The sequence below is a fragment of the Staurois parvus genome, unplaced genomic scaffold (genome assembly GCF_062004578.1).
Source record: "Staurois parvus isolate SC_StPar_1 unplaced genomic scaffold, SC_StPar_1.0 ptg000144l, whole genome shotgun sequence".
NCBI lineage: Eukaryota > Metazoa > Chordata > Amphibia > Anura > Ranidae > Staurois > Staurois parvus.
In genome coordinates this window covers 1,533,620-1,561,100 of record NW_028317940.1, presented here as the reverse complement: position 1 = coordinate 1,561,100, position 27,481 = coordinate 1,533,620, and the positions used below count along the sequence as shown (strand labels likewise).

At 48.8% G+C, this 27,481-nt stretch overlaps 3 protein-coding genes across 3 annotated transcripts in view; 2 read left to right on the top strand and 1 right to left on the bottom strand.

The window, feature by feature from the left end:
- The window catches only part of LOC149465056 (uncharacterized), a 57,309-nt gene that overhangs the window by 19,343 nt on the left and 10,485 nt on the right, over positions 1 to 27,481 (top strand). The gene's annotated exons all lie outside the window — the stretch shown is intronic.
- LOC149465058 (uncharacterized) lies at positions 373 to 6,770 on the bottom strand. Its single transcript, XM_089673677.1, has 7 exons — positions 6,701 to 6,770; positions 3,549 to 3,657; positions 3,143 to 3,277; positions 2,664 to 2,879; positions 2,377 to 2,583; positions 2,086 to 2,221; positions 373 to 1,823 (listed from the first exon to the last, which is right to left on the bottom strand). The coding sequence occupies exons 2-7, from the start codon at positions 3,630 to 3,632 to the stop codon at positions 592 to 594; spliced, it is 2,010 nt and encodes a 669-aa protein (XP_089529803.1). The 5' UTR covers positions 3,633 to 3,657; positions 6,701 to 6,770; the 3' UTR covers positions 373 to 591.
- LOC149465057 (uncharacterized) lies at positions 14,300 to 17,644 on the top strand. The gene is made up of 4 exons (XM_089673712.1): positions 14,300 to 14,496; positions 14,577 to 14,783; positions 15,039 to 15,174; positions 15,454 to 17,644. The coding sequence occupies exons 2-4, from the start codon at positions 14,649 to 14,651 to the stop codon at positions 16,344 to 16,346; spliced, it is 1,164 nt and encodes a 387-aa protein (XP_089529838.1). The 5' UTR covers positions 14,300 to 14,496; positions 14,577 to 14,648; the 3' UTR covers positions 16,347 to 17,644.

The window sequence follows — 27,481 nt, the reverse complement described above, 5'->3', positions numbered from 1 at the left end:
TCCATCCTGAGAACTGCAACCTGGTACTAACACATGGCAAAACCTATCTCTACCATCAGGAGCTCTGGTGAATACCGGTTAGTGCTCAGACCCTGCACCTTGGGTGAACCCACGTCATCCACCAGGGTGACCTTCTTGTGTACTTCTGCTGGTCATTGGGAGCCTAGCTACTGGTCTCCTGACCATGACACCTTTCTTTCCTGGCCTGCAAAGGTCTGACATGGATCTGGTTGGGGATAGAAAGATATTTCAACTGGCACTAGGCTTGTGACATTGCGGACCTATTGGACATACTGTGTGTTTCAACAAAGCTTCTTTAATTCTGGCAAAGGTCAAAAGAGGGTGTTCCCAAATGGTAACAGTTTTGAAAAGTTTTCCTTCTGAATGGGATACGTTAATTTTATTGATTCTTTTTTATCATACATACAATTGTTACACCTAATGGGAATGTACTTTACATCCATCTTCCTTGTTCTCACACATGTGTTACAATAAAGCTTTGATTGCATATAAAAAGGAAGTTGAGGTTCCTGGAGAAAGACGTCATTGCCAGGACAACGCGTCCACCAATGGACGAAGAAAGTGTTCATATTAAGTACAAGGAATCTCATGATCCCCTATGTGACATATCTGATGTTCGGTAAGAATGGATTTCCGTGAAAAACATTTCCCGCACTCAAGACAAGAATACGGCTTCTCCCCTGTGTGAGACCTCTGATGTGTGTTTAGATGGCACTTCTGCGAAAAACATTTCCCGCACTCGAGACAGGAATACGGCTTCTCCCCCGTGTGAGACCTCTGATGTCTGGAAAGGTGGTTGCTCTTGGAAAAAAACATTCCGCACTCAGAGCAGGAGTACAACTTCTCACCCGTGTGCATTCTCTGATGTCTCGAAAAGTTGGACTTATCGGAAAAACATTTCCAGCACTCGGGGCAGGAATACGGCTTCTTCACCGCGTGAGATCTTTGATGTATAATAAGTTCAGGTTTCCGCGTATAACACTTTCCGCACACGGAGCAGGAATACGGCTTCTCCCCCATGTGCAGTCTCTGATGTCTAGAAAGCTTGGACTTATCTGAGAAACATTTCCCGCACTCAGGGCAGGAAAATGGCTTCTCCCCCGTGTGGGATCTTTGATGTATAACAAGGTCTGATTTCTGTGCAAAACATTTCCCGCACTCAGAACAAGTATAAGGCTTCTCACCCGTGTGCGACCTTTGATGTTTGGAAAGATTGGCCTTCTGTGAAAAACATTTCCCGCACTCAGGACAGGAAAATGGCTTCTCTCCCGTGTGAGACCTTTGATGTAAAACAAGTTTTGATTTCTGTGGAAAACATTTCCCACACTCAGGGCAGGCATACGTTTTCTCGCCCGTGTGTAATCTCTGATGTCTGGAAAGATGGGACTTCTGTGAAAAATGTTTCCCGCACTCAGAACAAGAATACGGCTTCTCCCCCGTGTGAGATCTGTAATGTATGACAAGTTCGGATTCATGACGAAAACATCTCCCGCACTCAGAACAGAAATAAAACTCCTCCCCCGTGTGAGATCTCTGACATACAGAAAGGCTTAATTCAGAGTGAAAACTTTCCCCACATTCAGCATAAGAAAATTCCTTCTCCTCCTGCATTTCATTATTATCCCTCACAGTACAAGGTTGCTGAGAGGGATTCCATGGTCTCTCCACATTGGGAAATCCACCATCCATAGTGGAGCTCATTGTCTTTTCTCCGGCACAATCTCCTGGGATGTCCTCATCTTCCATTTTACAACCTGGAGATAAAGTGAGACGATCCTTTGAGGGTTTCTCCATGGCGGGTCCTGGAAAAATAGAAAAACATCATCAATAGATAGGAGAGGGTTAGTTCACTTCCATCAAGATTCCATCTGGATCAGGGAGATAGGAGGGAGCAGATGTTCTCTGTGGATGTCCCAACCTGCTGAGACTCTTCCCCTCTTCAAAGGGCCTTTGGTCCTCCCAGATCACTTCTACATGTACTCTGCCTTGTCAGAGGAGCAGGAACCAATGGGGGCTGGGGGGCGGTAACAGAGCAGAGATAAGAGAGGAATATATTCTGGTCACCTGTGCTGATCTCTGTAGGAGTGTCCCCCTCTATGAACGTCCTCCTCATTCCAGCCTCCTCCGTATATTGTTGATCATCCCTCACATACGTCTCTTCTACTTCACCCTCAACTTTCATGTTCATCAGATCTTCACCCTAAACCAACAGAATGGCAGAAAATAACATCTGTAACATAGAAGGATTTATGATGTGAGATCACATAGAACATCTCATCTTGTAGAGTCCACACATCGTCTCCACATGTCAGAGGGTTCCATCACTTTATGTTCCCGACCCTCAACTCCACCTACCTGATGATGGTGAGGGATGGTGTGACCTTCCTGTGTGGAATCCCGGGAATACAGAGGACGGGGACATCTCTCTGGTGGGTTCCTGGTATTAGGTAGCTCCATCATATCCTTGTGTTCTTCTGAAAACGCCTCCATCACTCCATACTCCCCATCCTCCTCTTTATACTCTTCTTTAACAACAATTTTATAATCCTCAAGGTTTCCACCCTGAAAATGGAGTAAGGCATTCATTGTAACAAACATGATGCATAAAAATCACAACTACCAATAACTGTTAAATCATCTACCTGATCATGTTGGGCGTAGTTGTGATCTTCCTGTGTGGAATCCTGGGAATACAGAGGATGGGGACATCTCTCTGGTGGGTTTCCATTATTAGGTGGTTCCATCATAATGTTCTTGTAGAGATCCTTGTGTTCTACAGAAAATTCCTTCATCACTCCATACTCCTCCTCTTTTATCTCTTCTTTAACTTCAACTTTACAATCTCTCAGGTTTCCACTCTGAATATATAATAAAATGACATCAATGGTAACAATGCAGATAATGTACAGATCCTAATGATACTATCAGTGATCATCAATCATCATGAAGTCCTTGTAGAGGTCCTTGTGTCCTTCTAAATACTCCCACTCCTCCATGGAGAAATAGACAGTGACACCCTGACACCTTATAGGAACCTGACACACACAATGATACAGTCACCATCCAGACACATCCCTTGTCTGTTACTGGAGAATGTCCCAGAATTCCCGGCACTGCTCACCTCTCCTGTCAGCAGCTCCATCATCTTCTTGGTGACTTCTAGAATCTTCTGCATGTTGTGTCTCTCAGGGTTTAAGGAGTCACATGGAGGCACTGTGATGGTCATATGATCACCTGACTTCAGAAGAGGAAATCTCTGTGTTGGGGAACCAATAGGAATATCATGTTAGACTCCCAGAATCCTCCTCACCTCTCCGGTCAGGTCTGTGTTTTATTAATAGAGATGAGTGATGTCATGTGACCTCCCAGAATCCTCCTCACCTCTCCGGTCAGGTCTGTGTTTTATTAATAGAGATGAGAGTGATGTCATGTGACCTCCCAGAATCCTCCTCACCTCTCCGGTCAGGTCTGTGTTTTATTAATAGAGATGAGAGTGATGTCATGTGACCTCCCAGAATCCGCCTCACCTCTCCGGTCAACAGGTAGATGATCTCCAGGGTGAGGTTTAGTATCCTCTCAGTCATGTGACTCCGGTCCTCCTCCATCCTCATTGGTCATGTGATCTATGCAGGTTTCCTGTAGACCAATAATTGATAACAGAGAATGATCTGGACTGTACTGGTTGTACAATATTAGGATGGGGGAGGGAGGAGGGGTAATATGAGGGTCTCTATCATGGAAGAAAACACCTTTAAGCATTAATTATTAAATCCAAAGCCATACGCTTCTCCTCAACAATTTTTTATTTTTGTTGCAAGGAATCCCCCTTGACATCCATTCCAGACCCCTTTCCATTCTATGAAGGGGTTAACATCTGGGACGATCAAAGGGTTAACTGTGTGCTGTTTTACTATGTTGTCTGTGTGTGCTTTACTGTGTAAGCACACTGCTATGTATTGCTGTGCTATGCAGAGCCATACAAAGCAGCATGCTGGTGCTGACAGGTGAGAGATCTGTATTATTTACATACAGACCTCTCCCCTGTCAGTGTTCCTCAGCAATCGCCGGGTGCCGGAGGGGAATCTCCAGCTGGGACCCAGTGATCGACAGCTGTAGCTGCGAACAGTGGTGTGGGTAGGGTGGCGCACGCCCCTACCTGGAAATACAAAAACACGTATATATATATTCGATTTTGCACAAACCTGCTGCCCCGTAGCAGTAGTTCTGCTATAGGGAGGTTGGGAAGCGGTTAAACACGCTCCGTGTTGTTGTAGTAAATTCTATACATTGTGTAAACCAGTGTTTATCAACCTTTTTTTCAGTCAAGGCATCCATTAAAATTATGGACCGTCCCGAGGCATCCTTGAAAATTATGGACAGTCCCGAGGCATCCTTTAAAATTATGGACAGTCTCAAGGCTCCCTTTGAAATTATGGACAGTCCCGAGGCACCCTTTAAAATTATGGACAGTCCCGAGGCACCCTTTAAAATTATAGATAGTCCCGAGGCACCCTTTAAAATTATGGACAGTCTTGAGGCACCCTTTAAAATTATGGACAGTCTTGAGGCACCCTTTAAAATTATGGACAGTCTTGAGGCACCCTTTAAAATTATGGACAGTCCCGAGGCACCCTTTAAAATTATGAACAGTCCCGAGGCACCCTTTGAAATTATGAACATTTTTGAGGCACCCTTTGAAATTATGGACAGTCCCGGGGCACTCTTTGAAAATATGGACAGTCCTGAGACACCCTTTGAAATTATGGACAGTCTTGAGGCACCCTTTGAAATTATGGACAGTCTTGAGGCACCCTTTAAAATTATGGACAGTCTCGAGACACCCTTTGAAATTATGGACAGTCCCGTGGCATCCTTTGACATTATGGACAGTCCTGAGGCACCCTTTGAAATTATGGACAGTCTTGAGGCATCCTTTGAAATTATGGACAGTCTTGAGGCACCCTTTAAAATTATGGATAGTCCTGAGGCACCCTTTAAAATTATGGACAGTCCCAAGGCACCCTTTAAAATTATGGACAGTCCCAGGCACCCTTTGAAATTATGGACAGTCTTGAGGCATACATTGAAATTATGGACAGTCTTGAGGCACCCTTTGAAATTATGGACAGTCCCGAGGCACCCTTTGAAATGATGGACAGTCTTGAGGCACCCCATGCTAAAATGTAAAAAAAAAAACTGTTCTAATCATTTTATATAACGCAGCAACTTCCACACATGTAGGACACCCAATGCTAGAGGTGATTTATTCTTCCAGAGCTAATATACTTTGGCACACTGGTCCTGACTACTATTACCATGTTTCTCTCCATCATTGTGCTAGTGTGCCCCAGCACCGACAGAGAGGGGCGGGGGAGTGTCAAACAAGGATGCTGTGCAGGCAACTGACATCCTCCTCATCAACTGATGATGTCATTGGTTGTCAGGACGCCGGTGGCTAGAAGGTCGTAATAGTGCACCATGAAGACCTGTGGCTTTGTGTAACTAAAAGTCAGACTTCTTCCACTTGTATACAAGTTTTGGGCAATTTTTAGACATTTTGCCAAGGCACCCCTGAAGAAACCTCAAGACACCCCTGAAGAAGCCTCAAGGCACACCAAGGTACCTGGGCACCCTGGTTGAGAATGGCTGGTATAGATCAGCCACTTCAAACACAGGGGTCAAGGCATCCCTCCGACATGCAGTTTGAAGGAAGTTAAAGGAATTTTGCATTTTTTAAAATTGACCTTTAAGCATTATTAAAATTGCTGTTCCCCACCAAAGAAAATTGTTTTGCATTTTTTGGTTTCGAACATGTCCCCCAGGGCAGTGCCCAACAGCCCATGCCCCTTACCCATCAGCCTAGAAAATGGCCAGAACTGATTTTTGGGTTTGGCTCCCAATAACTTCAATGGGGTTTGGATTCGGGCACTTTTCGGGCGGTTTTTGTTTTGAAACATGTCCCCCAGAGCAGTGCCAAACAGCCCCTGCCCCTTGCCTATCAGCCTAGAAAATGTCCAGAACAGATTTTTGGGTTCGGCTCCCTTTAACTTCAATGGGGTTTGGATTTGGGCAGTTTTTGTTTTGGAACATGTCCCCCAGGGCAGTGCCCAACAACCCATGCCCCTTGCCTATCAGCCTAGAAAATGTGCAGAACTGATTTTTGGGTTCGGCTCCCATTAACTTCAATGGGGTTTGGATTCGGGTAACTGAACTTATGTAATGGTCTCCAAACCTTCCTGGAAGGTGTCCAAAACTGATTTTTGGGTTCGGCTCCCTTTAACTTCAATGGGGTTTGGATTCGGGCATTTTTCGGGCGGTTTTTGGTTTGCAACATGTCCCCCAGAGCAGTGCCCAACAGCCCATGCCCCTTGCCTATCAGCCTGGCAAATGTCCCGAACTGATTTTTGGGTTCGGCTCCCATTAACTTCAATGAGGTTTGGATTCGGGCACCTGAACTTATGTAATGGTCTCCAAACCTTCCCAGAACCGAACCCAGATACCTTCTGTTCCTCAGCAGTGATGGAAAATGGACACGTTAGTCACTTAAATAGTATATTGGTTGGTCTGTATGTACATCAGGCGGAAAAGAGTGGGATTTAAAGGGCAAAGCGGGACAGAGTAAATTTTGCTACCAATAATAAATGGTGATGAGAGCTACAATAAAATATTATCTTGTTACCTCCTCTGCTGCCACTTCCAGCAATGTCTTCTCTGTAATCCCTCGAACATGGAACTTCCTGTCTGCGGCTGACATTTCCTGTTTCTACCTGACATCACTTCCTGTCCAATTTCCATAAAGACTAGAAGTCAGATTGCCACCTTGTGGAGCTCAGAGGAACTGCAACGTCTTGTAGCATGGACACGGCCTTGTATATCCTTATAGATGGGGTCATCTCCATTCCCACCAAGGGGGGTAGAAATATATTATACAAGTAATAACATCTGCCGTGTTCTACCCCTAATCCATACCCCTTCAATAAAAATGTCCACTTTATTGTATCACAGCAATTGAAAATGATGACTTCTATGTGCCACACTAAAATAAAGTGTATTCCTCCATTTAAAGTCTATAAAACAGTCCATGATCTCTCTTTCGCTCCATAAGATATATGAGAGTGCTCTCTGCATGTGATTGTGCTCCTCCAATCAGAAAGACACTCGTCCTCTGCAGTATTTCCCCCTAACGGAACGATAACTTAGCTTTATTGGTATCCTAGATAAGGGTCTGATATAGATGTTAATGGGGGACCCTCACATACAAGAAAAACATCAGCATGGCTGTTCCCCTAAAATATATACCAGGCCTTTTTTTCTGGTATGAATGTTTAGGGGACCCCACCACAGAAAAAAAAAACTGCATGAAGTCCTCTCCAAATTCTATAGAGATCCTTCTGGTTGGCATGGTTTTTAAGGGGAACCCTATGGGAAAAAAATCTTGATGTTCCCCCAAAATCTACACCAGACCCTTTACCGAGAATGCAGCCTGGCTGGCCAACAGAGGGGGAATGAGTGTGTTCCCCCGCTCTCTTGAACCATACCAGGTTACATGCCCTCAACGTAGGGGGACCTTACCATGATAGACAAAACCCTGGCAAATCACCCTGTCCCCATGTTGATGAGGACAAGGGCCTCTTCTCCATAACCTGGCCTGGCTGTTGTGGGGGTTTTCAGGTGTGTTTGTGTGTGTGTGTGTGTGTGGGGGGGGGGGGTTATCGAATTCTGGAAGCGCTCTTTAACAACACTGGGGCACCCTGATACTCCACCCTTTCCATGCGGATGAGTAAGGATTACACACAGATTTACTGTAGAGACAGTTCTTTATTAAAAGTCTACTATTAAAAAAAAATTGCAGTAAAGATCTATGTCAATCACGATGCCCAACACCTTCTGGAAAAAAAAAATGGATGATCCCACTGCTTCAATGGCCGATCACCAAATGGCAGCTCCCTGAGTTGTCATCAACAGTGTAAGGGAAGGGGCAGGAATAGGGGTGAAATCATTGCCGAAAAATGGCCAGTGGCCATATTTATGCAGTGATGTCACCTCCATTCCCACCACTTGGCTTACGTGGCCAGGATTTCGAACCATGTAAGTGAATGGGTTAAGTGATGTGAATGGTTGGAAAAGAGCACAAAAATACTTCAAACTGTCCCATTCTTGTTGGCAGCTTTGTGACTTTTGTGTATTGAGATATGTTGTTATTGTAGCCCTCACCCCCGCAAGGGCCACTAAGTTACTCCCAAGTTCTTCTCCAAAATAGTTGCAATGGCAGCCAGGCAAACAGCAGCAGTCACTCCTCTGGCATGGCATCACCCCTACAGTAGACGTGTATTGACACGAAACGCGTCTAGGAGGAGCCTTCGCACGCCTTGACATCACGCCGCCGGGTCAGGAGGTCCGGCGGCCCACCCATGTTACCCACTGGTCAGTGTATAGTACCTTTTTTGCAAGCTGCTTTTACTGGCTACAGGCTGCAGGCATGTGCTTTTTGTAACTCCTAATGATTTTTATGTATTGGATTTAATAAATTTTTTTAAAAAACATACTACACTATGAGTATTTTCACTCCTTACACCTGGCACTGAGTTCCCATACCTCAGCCCCAGCATTTTTTAGGTTCTTTGTGTGGACCCAAGGAGCAGTGTGATCCGACCGGACCAGTATCGCTTTACCACCGACGGACCATCTGGGTACTATAAAGCAGCGCCTACATGGGACCACGGCTATATGTAACCTGTACATGCGCATTGTAATTGCGCTTCTGGTAAGCGGGCAATTTATCTATTTCTGGGATTGGATCGCACCTATACTCCCTGCGAGTCCCCCATCACTGAACTGTCTACCATCTTGAATACTTTCATATTTGAAGATCGTATAGATTTTTATTGTCACTTGGACATTGCCTATAGCGCTGCACTCATATTGTCTCTACTCCTCTGGCTCAATAAACAGTCTAGGGGTTGCCCTTTAACCACATGCTGCCCAGCCACTGTAGAAATACGGCGGCAGGGCGGCACGGCTGGGCAAAAGCACGTTTTAAAACGCGCTTTTGCAAAACAGGTAGGAAGCGTGCACGAGGCGCGCCGCCGACCTACCTGCACCGCCAATCCCGGCCGCGGGTGTCAGTCGCCGGGTCACAGCCAGTCATTACTGGCCCTGTCCCGCCGATTAGCGCCAATCACTGACAGAAAGCAGGGCTGCAGTAGCTCTGTTTTCTGTCAGTTCCCTGACAGCTCCTGACATGCCGATCGGGAGAGAAGAGTTTATCTCTCCGGATCAGCGTTTTCCGTGCAGTGCACACCCCCGCCCCCTAGTAAATCACTCCCCTCACACAGTTAACCCTTTCAGTGAATAAAAAAGTTAATCCCTTCCTCCCCAGTGCCATTAGTACAGTGTCAGTGTTTTTTTTTTGCACTGATCACTGTATTGGTGTCACTGGGGATGTCAGTGACCCCATGTCAGTTTCCCTTTAGTGTCAGAATGTCCGCCGCAGTCCCGCAGTCCTCCCATAAGTCACTGATCGCCGCCATAAGTCACTGATCGCAACCATTATTAGTATAAAAAAAAATTAAAAATCTGAGTATCTTTCACACCATTTGTAAACGCTATAACTTTCACGTAAACCAATTAATTTACACATATTGGGTTTTTTTTTTTTAGCAAAGACATGTCACAGAATGCATTTTGGCCAAAATTTATGATGAAATTTGATTTTTAAATTTTTTTTACTGGACATGTTTTATAGCAAAAAGTCCAAAATATTGTTTTTTATTCTCAAAATTGCAGGCTTTTTTTTTTCTAGCGCAAAAAATAAAAAATGCACAGGCGATCAAATACCACCGAAAGAAAGCTCTATTTGTGGGAAAAAAAGGACATAAATTTAATTTATGTGCCGTATTGCAGGACCGCGCAATTGTCTGTTAAACTAACGCAGCGCTGTATAGCAAAAAAATGGCGGAAATTGCAGTATCTATACCATAGTTTGTAGACGCTATAACTTTCACACAAAGCAATCAATATACACTTATTGGGATTTTTATTTACCATAAACATGGAGCAGAATACATTTTGGCCTAAATTGATAACCAACTTTGAGTTTACTATATATTTTTTATAGCTGAAAGTAAAAAATATTGTTTTTCTTCAAAATTTGTGGTCTTTTTTTGTTTATAGCGTGAAAAATAAAAAGCGCACAGGTGATCAAATACCACCAAAAGAAAGCTCTATTTGTGTGAAAAAAAGGACGCAAATTTTGTTTGGGTACAGCATTGCATGACTGCGCAATTATCAGTTGAATTAGTGCAGCACCGAGTAGCAAAAAAGAGGCCTGCTCATTAAGGGGGGTAAATCCTCAGGAGGGCAAGTGGTTAAAATGTATTGCTAGTTAGGGCATAGGGAGCTGTGGGATACTCCATGGTCCGCTAGGATCTCTTTGCTGTACTCAAGGTTCAAGGTGCCCCTTGATACTTGGATGTCTCCCTCCAGTATCAGAGAGGCAACTCCTCAGTGAATGTTCTAGGCCAGACCCCAATGGAATCCATCTCTTAACTTCAGAGAATTTAGATTAGTCCCCCTCAGCTCTGTCACAGCTGGGATCTCAATGGAAACAGATAAAACCTGCTGCTAGGCTGCCCAGAGGGGCAGTAGCCCTTCATGGTGGGAACTTCTTCTCCTGGGCAAGAACAGTCCTGCCTTGAACTCTGGCTATGTTTTCCCCAGCCACCTACTGGGAACCACCTGCCAAGGGATTGTCTGGAACCACCTAAATATTCAGGCTGGTTATTTGACTCTCCCAACCCACTATATTCTGGAATCCTCCAGAAAACAGGTCGAAACAATCAAACCTGCAGCCTGCAGAGCCCAGAACAGCCCAAAGCAACCACAAGCTGCTCAACTGATTACAGGAGAGTCACAAGAACTAAATTACCCAATATAACTAGCAGCCTCTTGAGGAAGGTGCTATGTTGTGTTGTCCCATGCAAGGCAAAGTGGCATCACCAGACCCCCTTATACTAATTATACCTGCACTCTTCCACAACTCTTTCCTCCTCCACAGCCAAGGAGAATACTCAGCACCTCTGGGTATGGAAGGGTATGGAAGGAAATCGTAGGTGCATGGAACCTGCAGACCAAACATCTACAGAGTCTTAATAAATCCAGTATTAGGAATCCAATGGTGGAGGAGGGAATGGAACAGTCTGAATACCAGGGCAGGATGTGGTAGAGTGAAGAAGACTCTACTGTGGCGGGAACAAAGGAAGAAACACAGCTCCTCTAAGTGTAGACTGTGATGCAAGTTTAATGGTTAAAAAGTAAGTAGGCAAGCCGCTGCAGAAGACCACCACAGCGGAGTACATCCCAGTGATGTCCTCCACCTTGACCTCTCCCCACCATCCTACTGTCCTATATTCCAGTGCAGCTTACCATCTTGGCGATAAGGCGGACTGAGCATCTATATTAATGATGAGCCTATAGTTTATCAATGAACATGGTAGTTGCCGACTTACTTTTTAACCATTAAACTTGCATCGCAGTCTACACTTAGAGGCGCCGTGTTTCTTCCTTTCTGGGAGGGTATGTGACTTTCTTCATATAATGGTTAATGTCCCATGTCCTTCAGCTTCAGTCTGGGAGTGCTGAATTGAACTAGGAAACCCTGCCTCTATTTTAGCAGAGTTAGACAGAAGGTTGAAGCAGTACTGAAATCTACTAACAGCATTTTATAGATACAGGCCAAGCCCCCAGTAAGATCTGTATGGAGAACCATCAGACTGGAGCTGAAGGTTCTGAAAGGGCTCCAAGAAAGGTCCTCAAAACTCATTTAATGCTTTGAAAATATCAACTCTTTACTATTGCCAACAGACCACCAGGAAAGTGGTGGTAACCTATTGACCTCCCAAGGAGAATGCTTGCTGCCATGTAAGATATAAACTTCCCTCTATGTGTCTCCTGCTATCTAAGGTTGAAGAATGACACAGATGGCGAAACATACACACCCAGCACAAGGCCGGGGTCACACTACGAGACAGTTCTCGGGGCTGCAGTTCCTCTGAGCTCCACAAAGGGTGATCTCACTTCTACCCAGACAGGAAGTCTCTATGTTAGGCAAGAAGTGACGTCAGGTACATATAGGAAGGGATGTCAGTTATATAAAGGAAGTTCCGGGTGAGAGGTGAGTCAGGAGGAAGAAGAGAGGAGACATTGGTGGAAGTGGCAGCAGAGGAGGTAATAAGATCTGATTTTATATTTACAACCAGTAACCCTCCTGTCATGTCCGTTCTCTTCCTCCATCGTCACGTCCGTCCTCTTCCTCCACCGTCACGTCCGTCCTCTTCCTCCACCGTCAAGTCCGTCCTCTTCCTCCATAGTCACTGTGACGTCTTTTATCTCCAGTAGATGATGATACACACATATATAATGTGGGAACCCAGATTAACCCCTTCAGGGGCAGAATATTCCCCCACTTCCGGGGCATGGAGGAAGAGCTCACCTTTCTCCTCCACGAATCCACCCAGACCCAGCAAAATTGGCGATGAGGAGTCATCTTGGGTTATATCTGTATTTGAAACAACATTAAGTTCCACCACAGGGCTCGTGAGAGCAGAACATAACAGTCTAAATAAAAGTCAGCAGCAATAACAGTCTAAATATTGGCACTGTGGCCTTCAGATACGGTTCAGTAGACATTGTCCAGTGGGAGGACGGCAAATAGAACAGGCCCAAACTGGGGAAGATGTGGAAGATGTTTTCCAGCAATGAATAGAGTGTAGCATCTGAGATAGAGCGGTGACTAAATTGACCAGTGGTAGGACAATGAGTACGAGGCGTAAACAGACTTGTACTGTACATCATTCAGGTCTTTGTCCTGCATCAAGTCAGAGATGGCGTGCTCCAATAATTCTGCCTACTTCTCATAGCCAGTTTGTGGGGTTATGACAGAATCTGAGCAGGAGGAGGATGCGTTAGAAATGTTGGCGGACTAATGGCCACCAGTGTGCGTGTTGTGGCTGTAATGGTCTACAGATGTGGCCTGCCCTGAATTTGTGCAGCCTTAACATTACTTTCTCCCTCCTGCTGGAGTTGCTCACCTTCTACTTACTTCCCTGCTCAGCAACATCCACTGGAGACACACTGTCTATTAACCCCTTATATTCCCATCCTGACATTGTACAACTCGTATAGTCCAGATAATTATCTGCTATCCATCTACAGAGAAACCCACATAGATCACATGACCACATCAATGAGGATGGAGGAGGAACGGAGTCACATGACTGAGAAGATACTAAACCTCACCCTGGAGATCATCTACCTGCTGACCGGAGAGGTGAGGATTCTGGGAGGTCACATGACATCACTTTCATCTCTATTCATAAAACACAGACCTGACCGGAGAGGTGAGGAGGATTCTGGGAGGTCACATGACATCACTCTCATGTCTATTAATAAAACACGGACCTGACCGGAGAGGTGAGGAGGATTCTGGGAGGTCACATGACGTCACTCTCATCTTTATTAATAAAACCCAGACCTGACCGGAGAGGTGAGGAGGATTCTGGAAGGTCACATGACATCACTCTCATCTCTATTAATAAAACACAGACCTGACTGGAGAGGTGAGGAGGATTCAGGGAGGTCACATGACATCACTTATCTTTATTAATAAAACACAGACCTGACTGGAGAGGTGAGGAGGATTCTGGGAGGTCACATGACTTCACTCTCATCTCTATTAATAAAACACATACCTGACTGGAGAGGTGAGGAGGATTCTGGGAGTCTAACATGATGTTCCTATTGGTTCCCCAATACAGAGATTTCCTCTTCTGAAGTCAGGTGATCATATGACCATCACAGTGCCTCCATGTGATTCCCTAAACCCTGAGAGATCCAACATGCAGAAGATTCTAGAAGTCACCAAGAAGATGATGGAGCTGCTGACAGGAGAGGTGAGCGGTGCTGGGAATTCTGGGACATTCTCCAGTAACAGACAAGGGATGTGTCTGGATGGTGACTGTATCATTGTGTGTGTCAGGTTCCTATAAGGTGTCAGGGTGTCACTGTCTATTTCTCCATGGAGGAGTGGGAGTATTTAGAAGGACACAAGGACCTCTACAAGGACGTCATGATGGACAATCAGCCGCCCCTCACATCACCGGGTAAGAGGAGACTTTATTGGAAAGGAGAGAGCAGTACGGAGGATCCACCTAGATCCCTCATCATCTGATAAACACATAGAAACAATGAATTCAGTCAGTGTGTGTGTTTCCTACAGATGGATCCAGTCATGGGAACCCACCAGAGAGATGTCCCCGTCCTCTGTATTCCCGGGATTCCACACAGGAAGGTCACACCATCCCTCACCATCATCAGGTAGATGGATCCAGTCATGGGAACCCACCAGAGAGATGTCCCTGTCCTCTGTATTCCCGGGATCCCACACAGGAAGGTCACACCATCCCTCACCATCATCAGGTAGATGAGGAACAATCGTTAATAGTTGTGATTTATACACATGCTTGTTTGTTAAATTGAGTGTTTTATTATATATTCAGAGTGGAATCCTCGGGGATTGTATTATTATTGTTAAAGAAGAGTATAAAGAGGAGGTTGAGGAATATGGTGAGATGGAGGAGCTTTTGGAAGGACACAAGGATATGATGGAGTCACCTAATACCAGGAACCCACCAGAGAGATGTCCCTGTCCTCTGTATTCCCGGGATTCCACACAGGAAGATCACACCATCCCTCACCATCATCAGGTAGGTGGATCCAGTCATGGGAACCCACCAGAGAGATGTCCCCATCCTCTGTATTCCCAGGATTTCACACAGGAAGATCACACCATCCCTCACCATCATCAGGTAGGTGGAGTTGAGGGTCGGGAACATAAAGTGATGGAACACTCTGACGTGGAGACGATGTGTGGACTCTACAAGATGAGATGTTCTATGTGATCTCACATCATAAATCCTTCTATGTTACAGATGTTATTTTCTGCCATTCTGTTGGTTTAGGGTGAAGATCTGATGAACATGAAAGTTGAGGGTGAAGTAGAAGAGACGTATGTGAGGGATGATCAGCAATATACGGAGGAGGCTGGAATAAGGAGGACATTCATAGAGGAGGACACTCCTACAGAGATCAGCACAGGTGACCAGAATATATTCTTCTCTTATCTCTGCTCTGTTACTGCCCCCCCCCCCCCCCCAGCCCCCATTGGTTCCTGCTCCTCTGACAAGGCGGTATAAATGTAGAAGTGATCTGGGAGGAGGAGCAAAGGCCCTTTGACTGAAGAGGGGAAAAGTCCCAGCTGGTTGGGACATCCACAGAGAACATCTGCTCCCTCCTATCTCCCTGATCCAGATGGAATCTTGATGGAAGTGAACTAACCCTCTCCTATCTATTGATGATGTTTTTCTATTTTTCCAGGACCCGCCATGGAGAAACCCTCAAAGGATCGTCTCACTTTATCTCCAGGTTGTAAAATGGAAGATGAGGACATCCCAGGAGATTGTGCCGGAGAAAAGACAATGAGCTCCCCTATGGATGGTGGACTTCCCAGTGTGGAGAGACCATGGAATCCCCCTGACTCTGAGCAACCTCGTACTGTGGGGGATGGGGCCGGGGTTCAGGGGGAGAAGAGATTTTCCTGTGTGGAATGTGGGGAAGGTTTTTGCTCTGAATTAAGTCTTTCTGTACATCAGAGGTCCCACATGGGTGTGAAGCTTCATTCCTGTCCTGTGTGCTGGAAATGTTATTCCCGGAAATCAGAACTTGTCAGACATCAAATATCTCACACAATAGTAAAGCCGTATTCCTGTACTGAGTGCGGGAAAGGTTTTTCAGAGAAGTACAGTCTTTCCAGACATCAGAGGATTCACACGGGCGAGAAGATGTACTCCTGCCCTGAGTGCGGGAAATGTTTTTCAAGGAAGTCTTATCTTTCTGAACATAAGAGATGTCACACGGGGGAGAAGCCGTATTCTTGCCCCGAGTGCAGGAAATGTTTTGCGCAGAAGGCCCATCTTAACACACATCAGAGATCACACACGGGGGAGAAGCCGTTTTCTTGTCCTGAGTGCGGGAAACGTTTTGCAGACAAGTCCAGTTTTCACAGACATCGGAGGTCTCACACGGGTGAGAAGCCACATTGCTGCCTTGAGTGCGGGAAACGTTTTTCACAGAAGTACAATCTTTCTGAACATCAGAGATCTCACAGAGGGGAGAAGCTGTATTTCTGCCATGACTGTGGGAAATGTTTTGCACGCAAGGCCCAACTTTCCATTCATCAAAGATCGCACACAACCTTCAAGGTGTGTTAGAGACCCGAGTACGGGATATGTTTTCACAGAAGCTTTATTTTCTCAAACGACAGAGAGCCCACACAGCCATTGAGGTGTATTAGTGTCCTGAGTGCGGGAAATGTCTTCTCTATGGATGATATGTTGCCGTACATCAGAGATCTCACACTGGGAAGAAGCACACCTTGATATACACCTCAGAAAACACGTGGCTGAGCGCTCCTCTGATCTTTATCATGGAAGAAACACTTTATAAGGAGATCAGAGATCACTAAAGACTTCAAAGTTGTGTCTGGATTCCTCTGCTAGGAGAGAGAAGGAGGGGGGGGGGTCACTGCTGGTTGGGTCCCTCTAGCAGTGTAGTTTGATCTTCCCTGACCTTCAGCAGAAGCTTCCATGGAGGACATCATGGTGAGAGAGAAGGGGGGGGGGTCACTGCTGGTTGGGTCCCTCTAGCAGTGTAGTCTGATCTCCCCTGTCCTTCAGCAGAAGTTTCCATGGAGGACATCATGGTGAGAGAGAAGGAGGAGGGGGGGTCACTGCTGGTTGGGTCCCTCTAGCAGTGTAGTCTTATCTCCCCTGACCTTCAGCAGAAGCTTCCATGGAGGACATCATGCTGAGAGAGAAGGAGGGGGTCACTGCTGGTTGGGTCTCTCTAGCAGTGTGGTCTAATCTCCCCTGACCTTCAGCAGAAGCTTCCATGGAGGACATCATGCTGAGAGAGAAGGAGGAGGGGGGGGGGTCACTGCTGGTTGGGTCTCTAGGAGTGTAGTCAGATCTCCCCTGACCTTCAGCAGAAGCTTCCATGGAGGACATCATGGTGAGAGAGAAGGAGGGGGGTCACTGCTGGTTGGGTCCCTCTAGCAGTGTAGTCTGATCTCCCCTGACCTTCAGCAGTAGCTTCAATGACATAAAAAGAAAATCGAGAGCCGAGTAACTAGATATTGCTTATGAATTAAGGAGCAAAACAAATTATTCTACATGGCAGGATGGGCCATTTGTGTGGTAGAGCTGTGTAATCAGCATACACAGTGTCACCTGCTGGCTGAAAGTGGTTTATATGATGTTTTCAGATGTAACCTTTCATAGAGAAAAAAATACTATATCTCCACCGATCCCAAGGGAAGCAAGTATTAGATTCCTTCAGAGTGCAACACCAAGTTACTTAATTGCATAAACTGAATACCAATGTATACATTTGTAACTTTCCAGGTAATCGCTACATTGTATCAGCACTTCATTCACACAGACTCCGCTACTACCAACATATTTATTTATACAGTATTAAAACAAATAATAAAAAGCATTCTGGTGCAAAATGATGCAATCTCCCTTTTATTTCTCATGTAAATATATATATATATATATATATATATATATATATATATATATACACACACACACACACACACACACACACACAGTGAAGGAAATGCGTATTTCCTCCCCTGCTGATGTTGAATGTTTGCCCACTCACAAAGAAATGATCGGTCTAAAAATCGAATGTTCGGTGTATTGTAACACTGAGAGACAGAATAGCAACAACAAATTCAGCAGAAATGCATGTCTAACAAATGATGACTGATCTGCATGTTCATGAGGGAAATAAGGATTTGATCCCCTTCACAAAACATGACTTAGTACTTGGTGGCAAATCCCTTGTTGGCAATCACAGAGGTCAGACGTTTCCTGGAGTTGGCCCCCAGGTTTGCACACATCTCAGGAGGGATTTTGGCCCACTCCTCTTGGCAGATCCTCTCCAAGTCATTACGGTTTGGTGGCTGACGTTTGGCAACTCGAACTTTCAGCACCCTCCACAGATTTAATGTGCTTCTTCTTGAGCCCCTCCTTTGTTCCCTTGGCCGTGTGTTTTGGGTCATTGTCATGCTGGAATACCCATCCACGACCCATTTTCAATGCCCTGGCTGAGGGAAGAAGGTTCTCACCCAAGATTTGAGGGTACATTGCCCCATCCAGCGTCCCTTTGATGCGGTGCAGTTGTCCTGTCCCCTTAGCAGAAAAACACCCCCAAAGCAGAATGTTTCCACCACGTTTGCCAGTTGGGATGGTGTTCTTGGGGTCATAGGCAGCATTCCTCCTCCTCCAAACACGGCGAGTTGAGTTGATGCCAAAAAGCTGGATTTTGGTCTCATCTGACCACAACACTTTCCACCAGTCCTCCTCTGCATCATTCAGATGTTCAGTGGCAAACTTCAGAGGGCCTGGACATGTGCTTTCTTGAGCAGAGGGACCTTGCGGGCACTGCAGGATTTCAGTCCTTATCGGTGTAGTGTGTTACCAATTGTTTTCTTGGTGACTGTGGTCCCAGCTGCCTGGAGATCATTGACAAGATCCTCACTTGTAGTTCTGGGATGATTCCTCACTGTTCTCATGATCATTGACACTCCACGAGGTGAGATCTTGCATGGTGCACCAGACCTAGGGAGACTGACACTTGTTTTGTGTTTCTTCCATTTGTGAATGATTGCACCAACTGTTGTCACCTTCTCACCAAGCTGCTTGGCCATAGTTTGGTAGCCTAGTCCAGCCTTGTGTAGGTCTACAATCTTGTCCCTGACATCCTTGGACAGCTCTTTGGTCTTTGCCATGGTGGAGAGTTTTGAATCTGATTGTTTGATTGCTCCTGTGGACAGGTGTCTTTTATACAGGTAACAAAATGAGATTAGCAGCACTCCCTTTAAGAGAATGCTTCTAATCTCAGCTTGTTACCTGTATGAAAGACACCTGGTAGCCAGAAATCCTGCTGAATGATAGGGGATCAAATCCTTATTTCCCTCATGAACATGCAGATCAGTCATCATTTGTTAGACATGCATTTCTGCTGAATTTGTTGTTGCTATTCTGTCTCTCAGTGTTACAATACACCGAACATTCGATTTTAGACCGATCACTTCTTTGTGAGTGGGCAAACATTCAACATCAGCAGGGGAGCAAATACGCATTTCCTTCACTGTATTGTCTCATTGTCTGACATTGTTGGACCGAGTATACCATGACAGGATTCATGATCGTATGATGATGAGACAGGGGATGGCGGCTCCTTCTATGAGATACTCAGTAGGGACAGATAAGCAGTCAATACAGATGCCTGTTTACATTTTCACTGGAAGGACTCAAGGGATGTAGGTGGGCAGCTGACGGGAACCCTAAACCTTCTCCACAGGGTAGTGTCTGGAAGAGCCCCTGCTCTGGATACACAGGGATTGTCAGAGCAGGGCTCCTGCTACTTAATGAGCAACTCTTTTCTTTCAGTGCTCAGAAGCTGCTCAGCTGTTGGTTCATTCCCAACCACTCGTCTCCACAGTGACTCACCTGGATACCATTACCTGCCTCATGAGTATATTAAGTAGCAGAAGCCCAGCTCTGACAATCCCTTTCAAGACTCTTCAAAGCTTCCAGACTTCAGAACCCCTATCCCTTTAAGGCAGTGCATGATGGAATGTGAAGGTTCACTTCCGGGTCAAATATTTTACTGGATTGTCATATGATGCTACAGGAAACCAGGAGCGTCAGGTGCATCTTTTAAAAATTTAAAAAGAGAGGGTGCAGCCTACAGCCAGCCCTATTGGCTATTATAGCAGTGTCAGGGTCCTGTCCACGGCAGATGTTCTGGAAGATATGGCAATTCTGCCAGTACCCTGCATGGCCGCAGAAGCACACACCAGTTTGGTGCCAGATGGCCTTTATAAGGAGGCTCATCACTTCCTAAAGCTGCTGGATGATCTCTAGCTCCCAGTGCCTTGTTCCTGTTTACTGTGACCTGTGATTTCCTGTTACTGACTCGGCTTGCTCTTGGACCTGTCTACCCTGTTTAACCCCTGATCTGATCTCGGCCAGGCTCCTCTGTGTATGACCTCGGCTATCCTATCTGACTACGTCTGCTCTGATTCCCACCTGGTACCTGATCTTGGCTTGAACCGGCTATCCAGTAAACATCTAAATCCCGGAAGGGCTTGCATACCACACACAGGCCCCTCCTGTCTGCAGACCTATCTCCGTGCACCAGCTGTGCTTCTAAGTGGACCACCAACTAGCACTCCTACAGGCGACTTGTGCCACTTTGGGCCTGACTCCCACTGTCCCACTCTCAGGGGAGTCCGGAACTTAGCCGCAAGGGAAGCCCTCTCTCCATTGGCCTCCATCACCAGCTACGTGATAAGCAGCTTAGCTCATTACCTCCTTGCCCTTGCGCGGTCTATGATCTCCAGTGTATTCCTATGTACAACTCAGTCTGGCTGACTTCTCTTTCAATTCCTATTCCTGTTTTTTTCTTCTGACTACGCCGACTTCTGGTTTCCTGACCCCGGCTCGTCTGATTACCCGCTCTGGCCTCCAAACCCTGGCTTCTGTTTTTGAGTACATTCCTGAACTGTGTTCATTTTGCTATTTCATTATGGTGTGATTTTAACTGCACTTTCTGTCTCCGCCTGGTTTATGGTTCCTGACAGGGATGAAGGCTCTAACTGTCAGGGCTCCCGGGTATGACCAGAGGTGTGTGACTGACGCAGGGAAACGCAGACTTCAGATATGTTATAAACAATATAATTTATTAACGCTAACAATACAAACATAAACGCAGTGCAATACTAAACATAATACAGTGCAAACAAACCCAACCAACCACCCACAGATAACAGTACATACAATGCAAGCGTCGTCAGGCAGGCCGGGTCAATATCAATCGGGCAGGTAGGTACAGGGGGAGCAAGCGGAGAATGGTCGGGGTCACAGGCCAGGTTCAGCAGGTAGCGGGCAGCGTGGTACAGAGGGTCAGGCAGAGGAGAATGGTCAGACAAGCCAGGGATCAGGAGCAGGAGAATGGTCAGACAAGCCAGGGATCAGAGCAGGGTCAGCAGAGAATCAGACAGGAACAGGGAGCAGGAACAGGATACAGGGCCCAAGAGAAACACAACACCAAGGCAGAGTCTGCAGGTCTGAATGTCCCTTAAATACACCAGTATAATTAGTTCCAGGTGTTTGACTGGCTGCAAGGTTGAGTCTCTGATTGCTGGGAGCACCAGCTGGCCAGCCCTGGTACTGCAGCTCACAAGGCAGGTGAGTCCCACTATTGCTGGCCAGTCCATTCCTGACAGTACCCCCCCTCAAGGAGCGGCCTCAGGACGCTCCAAACAGTCCTAGCTGGGCAAAATGTTCCACCGCCCGGGTCTGGTAACTGGCGGGATATCAAAGACTGGCACACCGGGCAGGACTCCGGGCAGCGGCACACCGGGCAGAGGCACACCGGGCTGGACTCTGGGCTGAGGCACATCGGGCTGGACTCTGGGCTGAGGCACATCGGGCTGGACTCCGGGCTGAGGCACATCGGGCTGGACTCCGGGCTGAGGCACATCGGGCTGGACTCCGGGCTGAGGCACATCGGGCTGGACTCCGGGCTGAGGCACATCGGGCTGGACTCCGGGCAGAGGCACATCGGGCTGGACTCCGGGCAGAGGCACATCGGGCTGGACTCCGGGCAGAGGCACATCGGGCTGGACTCCGGGCAGAGGCACATCGGGCTGGACTCCGGGCAGAGGCACATCGGGCTGGACTCCGGGCAGAGGCACATCGGGCTGGACTCCGGGCAGAGGCACATTGGGCTGGACTCCGGGCAGAGGCACATCGGGCTGGACTCCGGGCAGAGGCACATCGGATTACCAGGTGAAGCAGCAGGCACCGGGCCCCCAGGTGGGGCGACAGGCACCGGGCCCCCAGGTGGAGCGGCGGGCGCCGGACCCCCAGGCGGAGCGACAGGTCTCAGGCCCCCAGGCGGAGCGACAGGTCTCAGGCCCCCAGGCGGAGCGACAGGTCTCAGGCCCCCCAGGCGGAGCGACAGGTCTCAGGCCCCCCAGGCGGAGCGACAGGTCTCAGGCCCCCAGGCGGAGCGGCGGGCACCGAGTCACCAGGCACGACAGTGGGCTCCGAGTCAACTGGCAAGACTGCGGGCACCGAGTCAACTGGCAAGACTGCGGGCACCGAGCCAACTGGCGGAACAGCGGGCTTCGAGTCGTCTGGCAAGACCGCGGGCACCGAGTCGTCTGGCAAGACCGCGGGCACCGAGTCGTCTGGCAAGACCGCGGGCACCGAGTCATCTGGCAAGACCGCGGGCACCGAGTCGTCTGGCAAGACCGCGGGCATCGAGTCAACTGGCGGAACAGCGGGCACCGAGTCGTCTGGCAAGACTGCGGGCACCGAGTCGTCTGGCAAGACTGCGGGCACCGAGTCGTCTGGCAAGACTGCGGGCACCGAGTCAACTGGCGGAACAGCGGGCATCGAGTCAACTGGCGGAACAGCGGGCACCGAGTCGTCTGGCAAGACTGCAGGCACCGAGTCGTCTGGCAAGACTGCGGGCACCGAGTCGTCTGGCAAGACTGCGGGCACCGAGTCAACTGGTGGAACAGCGGGCACCGAGTCGTCTGGCAAGACTGCGGGCACCGAGTCGTCTGGCAAGACTGCGGGCACCGAGTCGTCTGGCAAGACTGCGGGCACCGAGTCGTCTGGCAAGACTGCGGGCACCGAGTCGTCTGGCAAGACTGCGGGCACCGAGTCAACTGGCGGAACAGCGGGCATCGAGTCAACTGGCGGAACAGCGGGCTTCGAGTCGTCTGGCAAGACTGCAGGCACCGAGTCGTCTGGCAAGACTGCGGGCACCGAGTCGTCTGGCAAGACTGCGGGCACCGAGTCAACTGGCGGAACAGCGGGCATCGAGTCAACTGGCGGAACAGCGGGCACCGAGTCAACTGGCGGAACAGCGGGCACCGAGTCGTCTGGCAAGACTGCGGGCACCGAGTCGTCTGGCAAGACTGCGGGCACCGAGTCAACTGGCGGAACAGTGGGCATCGAGTCAACTGGCGGAACAGCGGGCTTCGAGTCGTCTGGCAAGACTGCGGGCACCGAGTCGTCTGGCAAGACTGTGGGCACTGAGTCACCAGGCACGACAGTGGGCTCTGACTCAATTGGCACAACAGCGGGCACCGGGTCATCAGGTACCGGATTGTCTGGCTCGACAGCGGGCATCGGGTCACCAGGTATGACAGCGGGCACTGGGTCACCAGGCATCAGGTCATTTGGCTTGCCAGCGGGCACCGCGTCATCTGGCAAGGCAGTGGGCACCGGGTCACCAGGCATTGGATCGTCTGGTTCGGCAGCGGGCATCGGGTCTCCAAGTATGACAGCGGGCACTGGGTCACCAGGTATGACAGCGGGCACTGGGTCACCAGGCATCAGGTCATTTGGCTCGCCAGTGGGCACCGCGTCATCTGGCAAGGCAGTGGGCACCGAGTCACCAGGTACGACAGCGGGCTCTGAGTCAATTGGCACGACAGCGGGCACCGGATCAGGTACCGGATCATCTGGATCAACAGTGGGCATCGAGTCAACTGGCCTAATAGGATCATCAGGCTGGATCAGTTCATCATGCTGAGTAGCGGCATCAGGCTGAATGCAGGCATCCGGCTGAGTAGAGGCATCAGGCTGAGTAGAGGCATCAGGCTGAGTAGAGGCATCAGGCTGAGTAGAGGCTTCAGGCTGAGTAGAGGCTTCAGGCTGAGGAGAGGCATCAGGCTGAAGAGAGGCATCAGGCTGAAGAGAGGCATCAGGCTGAAGAGAGGCATCAGGCTGAAGAGAGGCATCAGGCTGAGTAGAGGCATCAGGCTGAGTAGAGGCATCAGGCTGAGTAGAGGCTTCAGGCTGAGTAGAGGATTCAGGCTGAACCACGGAAGGCGGGTTCACCGGTTTGGATACTGGCAGGATGGTATTGGTTGGAAAGAATTTTCGCTTTTTTCTGGTTTTAACTACTGGAGCACTGCAAGTAAACGCAGGTCTGCAAACGAATGGAGCAGCTGGAGACAGAGAAGAGCTGGAGGATGGAACAGGAGAGGGAGCAGTTGCTACAGAGGGCTTCTTTACAGGGTTAAAGGCAGGATAGGTGCAGCGAGTGGGAACAGGGTACTGACATGCGGTAGATAGCAGGGCAGGAGGAGCTGTTGGGAATGCAGGAATAGAGCTTTGAGGAAATAGATTAGAAGCAGGACTGGGTCTTTGTAAGCTGACTGAGGCTGGGTGCAACAAATCTGTCCATGTCTGCAGTATGGGTTGAACAAAGCTGAGCTTACACAAAGCCTGTCTGACCAAAGACTGCACTGCGTTTATACAATCTCTTAGTACCTGTGGTGAACATGTGGAATAACGCTCCAGAAAGTAACCCACATCATCCTCTAATAACCACACCAGGGACTCTACCTGGTCTGCACTAAATGGTGGCAAAAATTCATCCCTGCATTCGGGGGAACCAGATGAAGCCAACTCAGCACAAACCTCAATCAATGGCTGCACCTCAGAGAACTCTGTGCCCTGATCTACTAGAACATGAGCGAGCCGTATACATTCTAGCAGTTCATCCCGGGTATACTCCTTCAGAGTTTGATAAGCATACTCCCTGTCATCAAACACTAGCAGATATAAATACGCAACCTCATCCAGATCCATCCTTCCCATCAACAAACCAAGATGGCTTCCCTGTGCAGCCACTTCTGGTCAGGATTGGCCTTGGTGTAATGTCAGGGCTCCCGGGTATGACCAGAGGTGTGTGACTGACGCAGGGAAACGCAGACTTCAGATATGTTATAAACAATATAAGTTATTAACACTAACAATACAAACATAAACGCAGTGCAATACTAAACATAATACAGTGCAAACAAACCCAACCAACCACCCACAGATAACAGTACATACAATGCAAGCGTCGTCAGGCAGGCCGGGTCAATATCAATCGGGCAGGTAGGTACAGGGGGAGCAAGCGGAGAATGGTCGGGGTCACAGGCCAGGTTCAGCAGGTAGCGGGCAGCGTGGTACAGAGGGTCAGGCAGAGGAGAATGGTCAGACAAGCCAGGGATCAGGAGCAGGAGAATGGTCAGACAAGCCAGGGATCAGAGCAGGGTCAGCAGAGAATCAGACAGGAACAGGGAGCAGGAACAGGATACAGGGCCCAAGAGAAACACAACACCAAGGCAGAGTCTGCAGGTCTGAATGTCCCGTAAATACACCAGTATAATTAGTTCCAGGTGTTTGACTGGCTGCAAGGTTGAGTCTCTGATTGCTGGGAGCACCCGCTGGCCAGCCCTGGTACTGCAGCTCACAAGGCAGGTGAGTCCCACTATTGCTGGCCAGTCCATTCCTGACACTAACCCAGTGTCCAGGTCTTACCAGAGACCAACTGGCTGAGTGTGCAGGTATGCACAGCCTTTATATTCAGGGGCCTGTCCATAGTTCAGAGCTCCACCCGGGAGACAGAAGGTTCCCTGCCCAGAGGACAGAGAGTGTGCCAGTGAGGACAGGAGCTGCGAGAGTGCAAGAGAGGAAGATACAGCGGTTGTGCTTCATCATATTGGTGCTGTAAATCTGGGACCAGACCAAAGGCCTAAACTTGAGGCCTGAGTAGTGGTGCTACCAGAGCAAGACAGGAGCATGAAGAAGGAATTTATGTAGCTATACAGCTGTGGTCCAAGGGCTGGATGTGGCCCTTTGCTTGCCTTTATCTGGCCCTTGGGGCACTATTTCACCAATAATGAGGAACTATTCTTCTCATTCATACCAACAGTGAGGCACTATTCCCCCCATTAAAACCAAGGCTGGGTGTCGGAGACCGTCGCGCCGCTGGGCTCGGCGCAGGCGCAGTACACCTCCCTGTACGCGAGCGCCGGGACTTGGCCAACCGCGGCAATCAGGTTCGCGCATGCGCAATAGTGACCGCGGGCGCGCGCCTGGCACCAATGACAGCGCAGGGCGGGATATTTAAACGTCCCTGAGCTGTCATTCAGTGCCTTTTGGTCTTTTGTATCCTGTGAACCTGTTTGAAGTAAGTTGCTGACCCGGATTGTGCCCTGACCTTGCTGTTTTCTCCTGTTTTGACCCTTGCTTGCCTGACCTCTCTCCTGAATGCCCCCTATTGGATCTGACCTGCTGTTGCTGACCTGGCGTGTGACCCGACTATTCTCTGCCCGCTGCTCTGTACCGCACCGTCCCCATAGTTACCGACCCGGCTTGTATGACCCTGCTCCTGCTCAGCCATCCATCCATCCATCCATCCGTCCCTCTCTACGGGGTCTCCAGACCTCCTCATACCTGGCTCTCTCCCGTGGGAGCCCCTGGCGAATACCCCTACCACTGACGGGTGTCCTCAGTAGTCACGACCTGGTCCTGGGGTACTCCAAGTCCATCCCCACCATCAGGGGCCCTGGTGAACAAGTACCCTGGGGCTTAGACTCCGTGCGCTGGGAACATCCGATCAGTGGAGTGCTAGTGGTACCGCCGGGCGGTCCCTTACAGTACCAAAAGGCCATGACTGAGCCTAGAGGAGGGCCCTCCCCGCTAGAGGAAATTTGCAGGCACCTAGCTAATTTGACGCAGGCCGTAACGGTCCTGCAGGACAGATGCATGCAGCTGGAGAATCGCATCCAGACTGGCTCTATTTCTGACCCTGCCCCACAGGCCCCGGTTTCTGCACCCCCGGCCCTGGTAGCTCAGGAGCCAGTCTCAGGGGCTTCCGCCCCGCTCCCTATGGCAGAACCCCGAGTACCCCTACCGGAGCGTTTTCACGGGGACCGCACACGCTTCCGGTCATTCCGCGATTCCTGTCTCTTGTTCTTTGAGCTACAACCCTGTACCTTCCTGTCCGAAAACGTGAAGGTAGGATTCATTATTTCACTACTACAGGGGGAACCCCAGGATTGGGCCCACCGGCTAAGGGGAAACAATGATCCTCACCTGGGATCGGTCAATAGTTTCTTTGAAGCAATGGCCATCTTGTATGATGACCCACAGCGGGCAGCCTCTGCCGAAGCGACCTTATATGCGCTCCGACAGGGCCGGCGGGCGGCGGAGGAATACGCCTCTGATTTCAGGCGGTGGATGGGGGACACACGCTGGAATGAGTTCGCTCTATTGCACGAGTTCCGTATGGGGCTCTCCAATCCCTTGAAAGATGAGCTGGCCCGGGTGGAGGTTCCCGAGTCTCTAGAAGACCTTATTGCCCTGACAATTAAGATTGACCGAAGACTGCGGGAACGCAGGCTTGAGAGGTCCGGCCAGGGTCGCGGAAATACCTGGGGTCCATTCCTAGGCCCCAGCCCACCAAC

What these genes read in the sequence shown, in the direction of transcription:
- LOC149465057 (XM_089673712.1), top strand. Translation starts at nt 14,649, where the DNA reads ATGGAGGAGCTTTTGGAAGGACACAAGGATATGATGGAGTCACCTAAT. An exon ending in CCATCCCTCACCATCATCAG is followed by an intron (nt 14,784 to 15,038) that starts GTAGGTGGATCC and finishes CTGTTGGTTTAG; the next exon opens with GGTGAAGATCTGATGAACAT. An exon ending in TCCTACAGAGATCAGCACAG is followed by an intron (nt 15,175 to 15,453) that starts GTGACCAGAATA and finishes CTATTTTTCCAG; the next exon opens with GACCCGCCATGGAGAAACCC.
- LOC149465058 (XM_089673677.1), bottom strand. Translation starts at nt 3,632, where the DNA reads ATGAGGATGGAGGAGGACCGGAGTCACATGACTGAGAGGATACTAAAC. An exon ending in TGGAGCTGCTGACAGGAGAG is followed by an intron (nt 2,880 to 3,142) that starts GTGAGCAGTGCC and finishes TTATATATTCAG; the next exon opens with AGTGGAAACCTGAGAGATTG. An exon ending in ACTACGCCCAACATGATCAG is followed by an intron (nt 2,584 to 2,663) that starts GTAGATGATTTA and finishes CTCCATTTTCAG; the next exon opens with GGTGGAAACCTTGAGGATTA.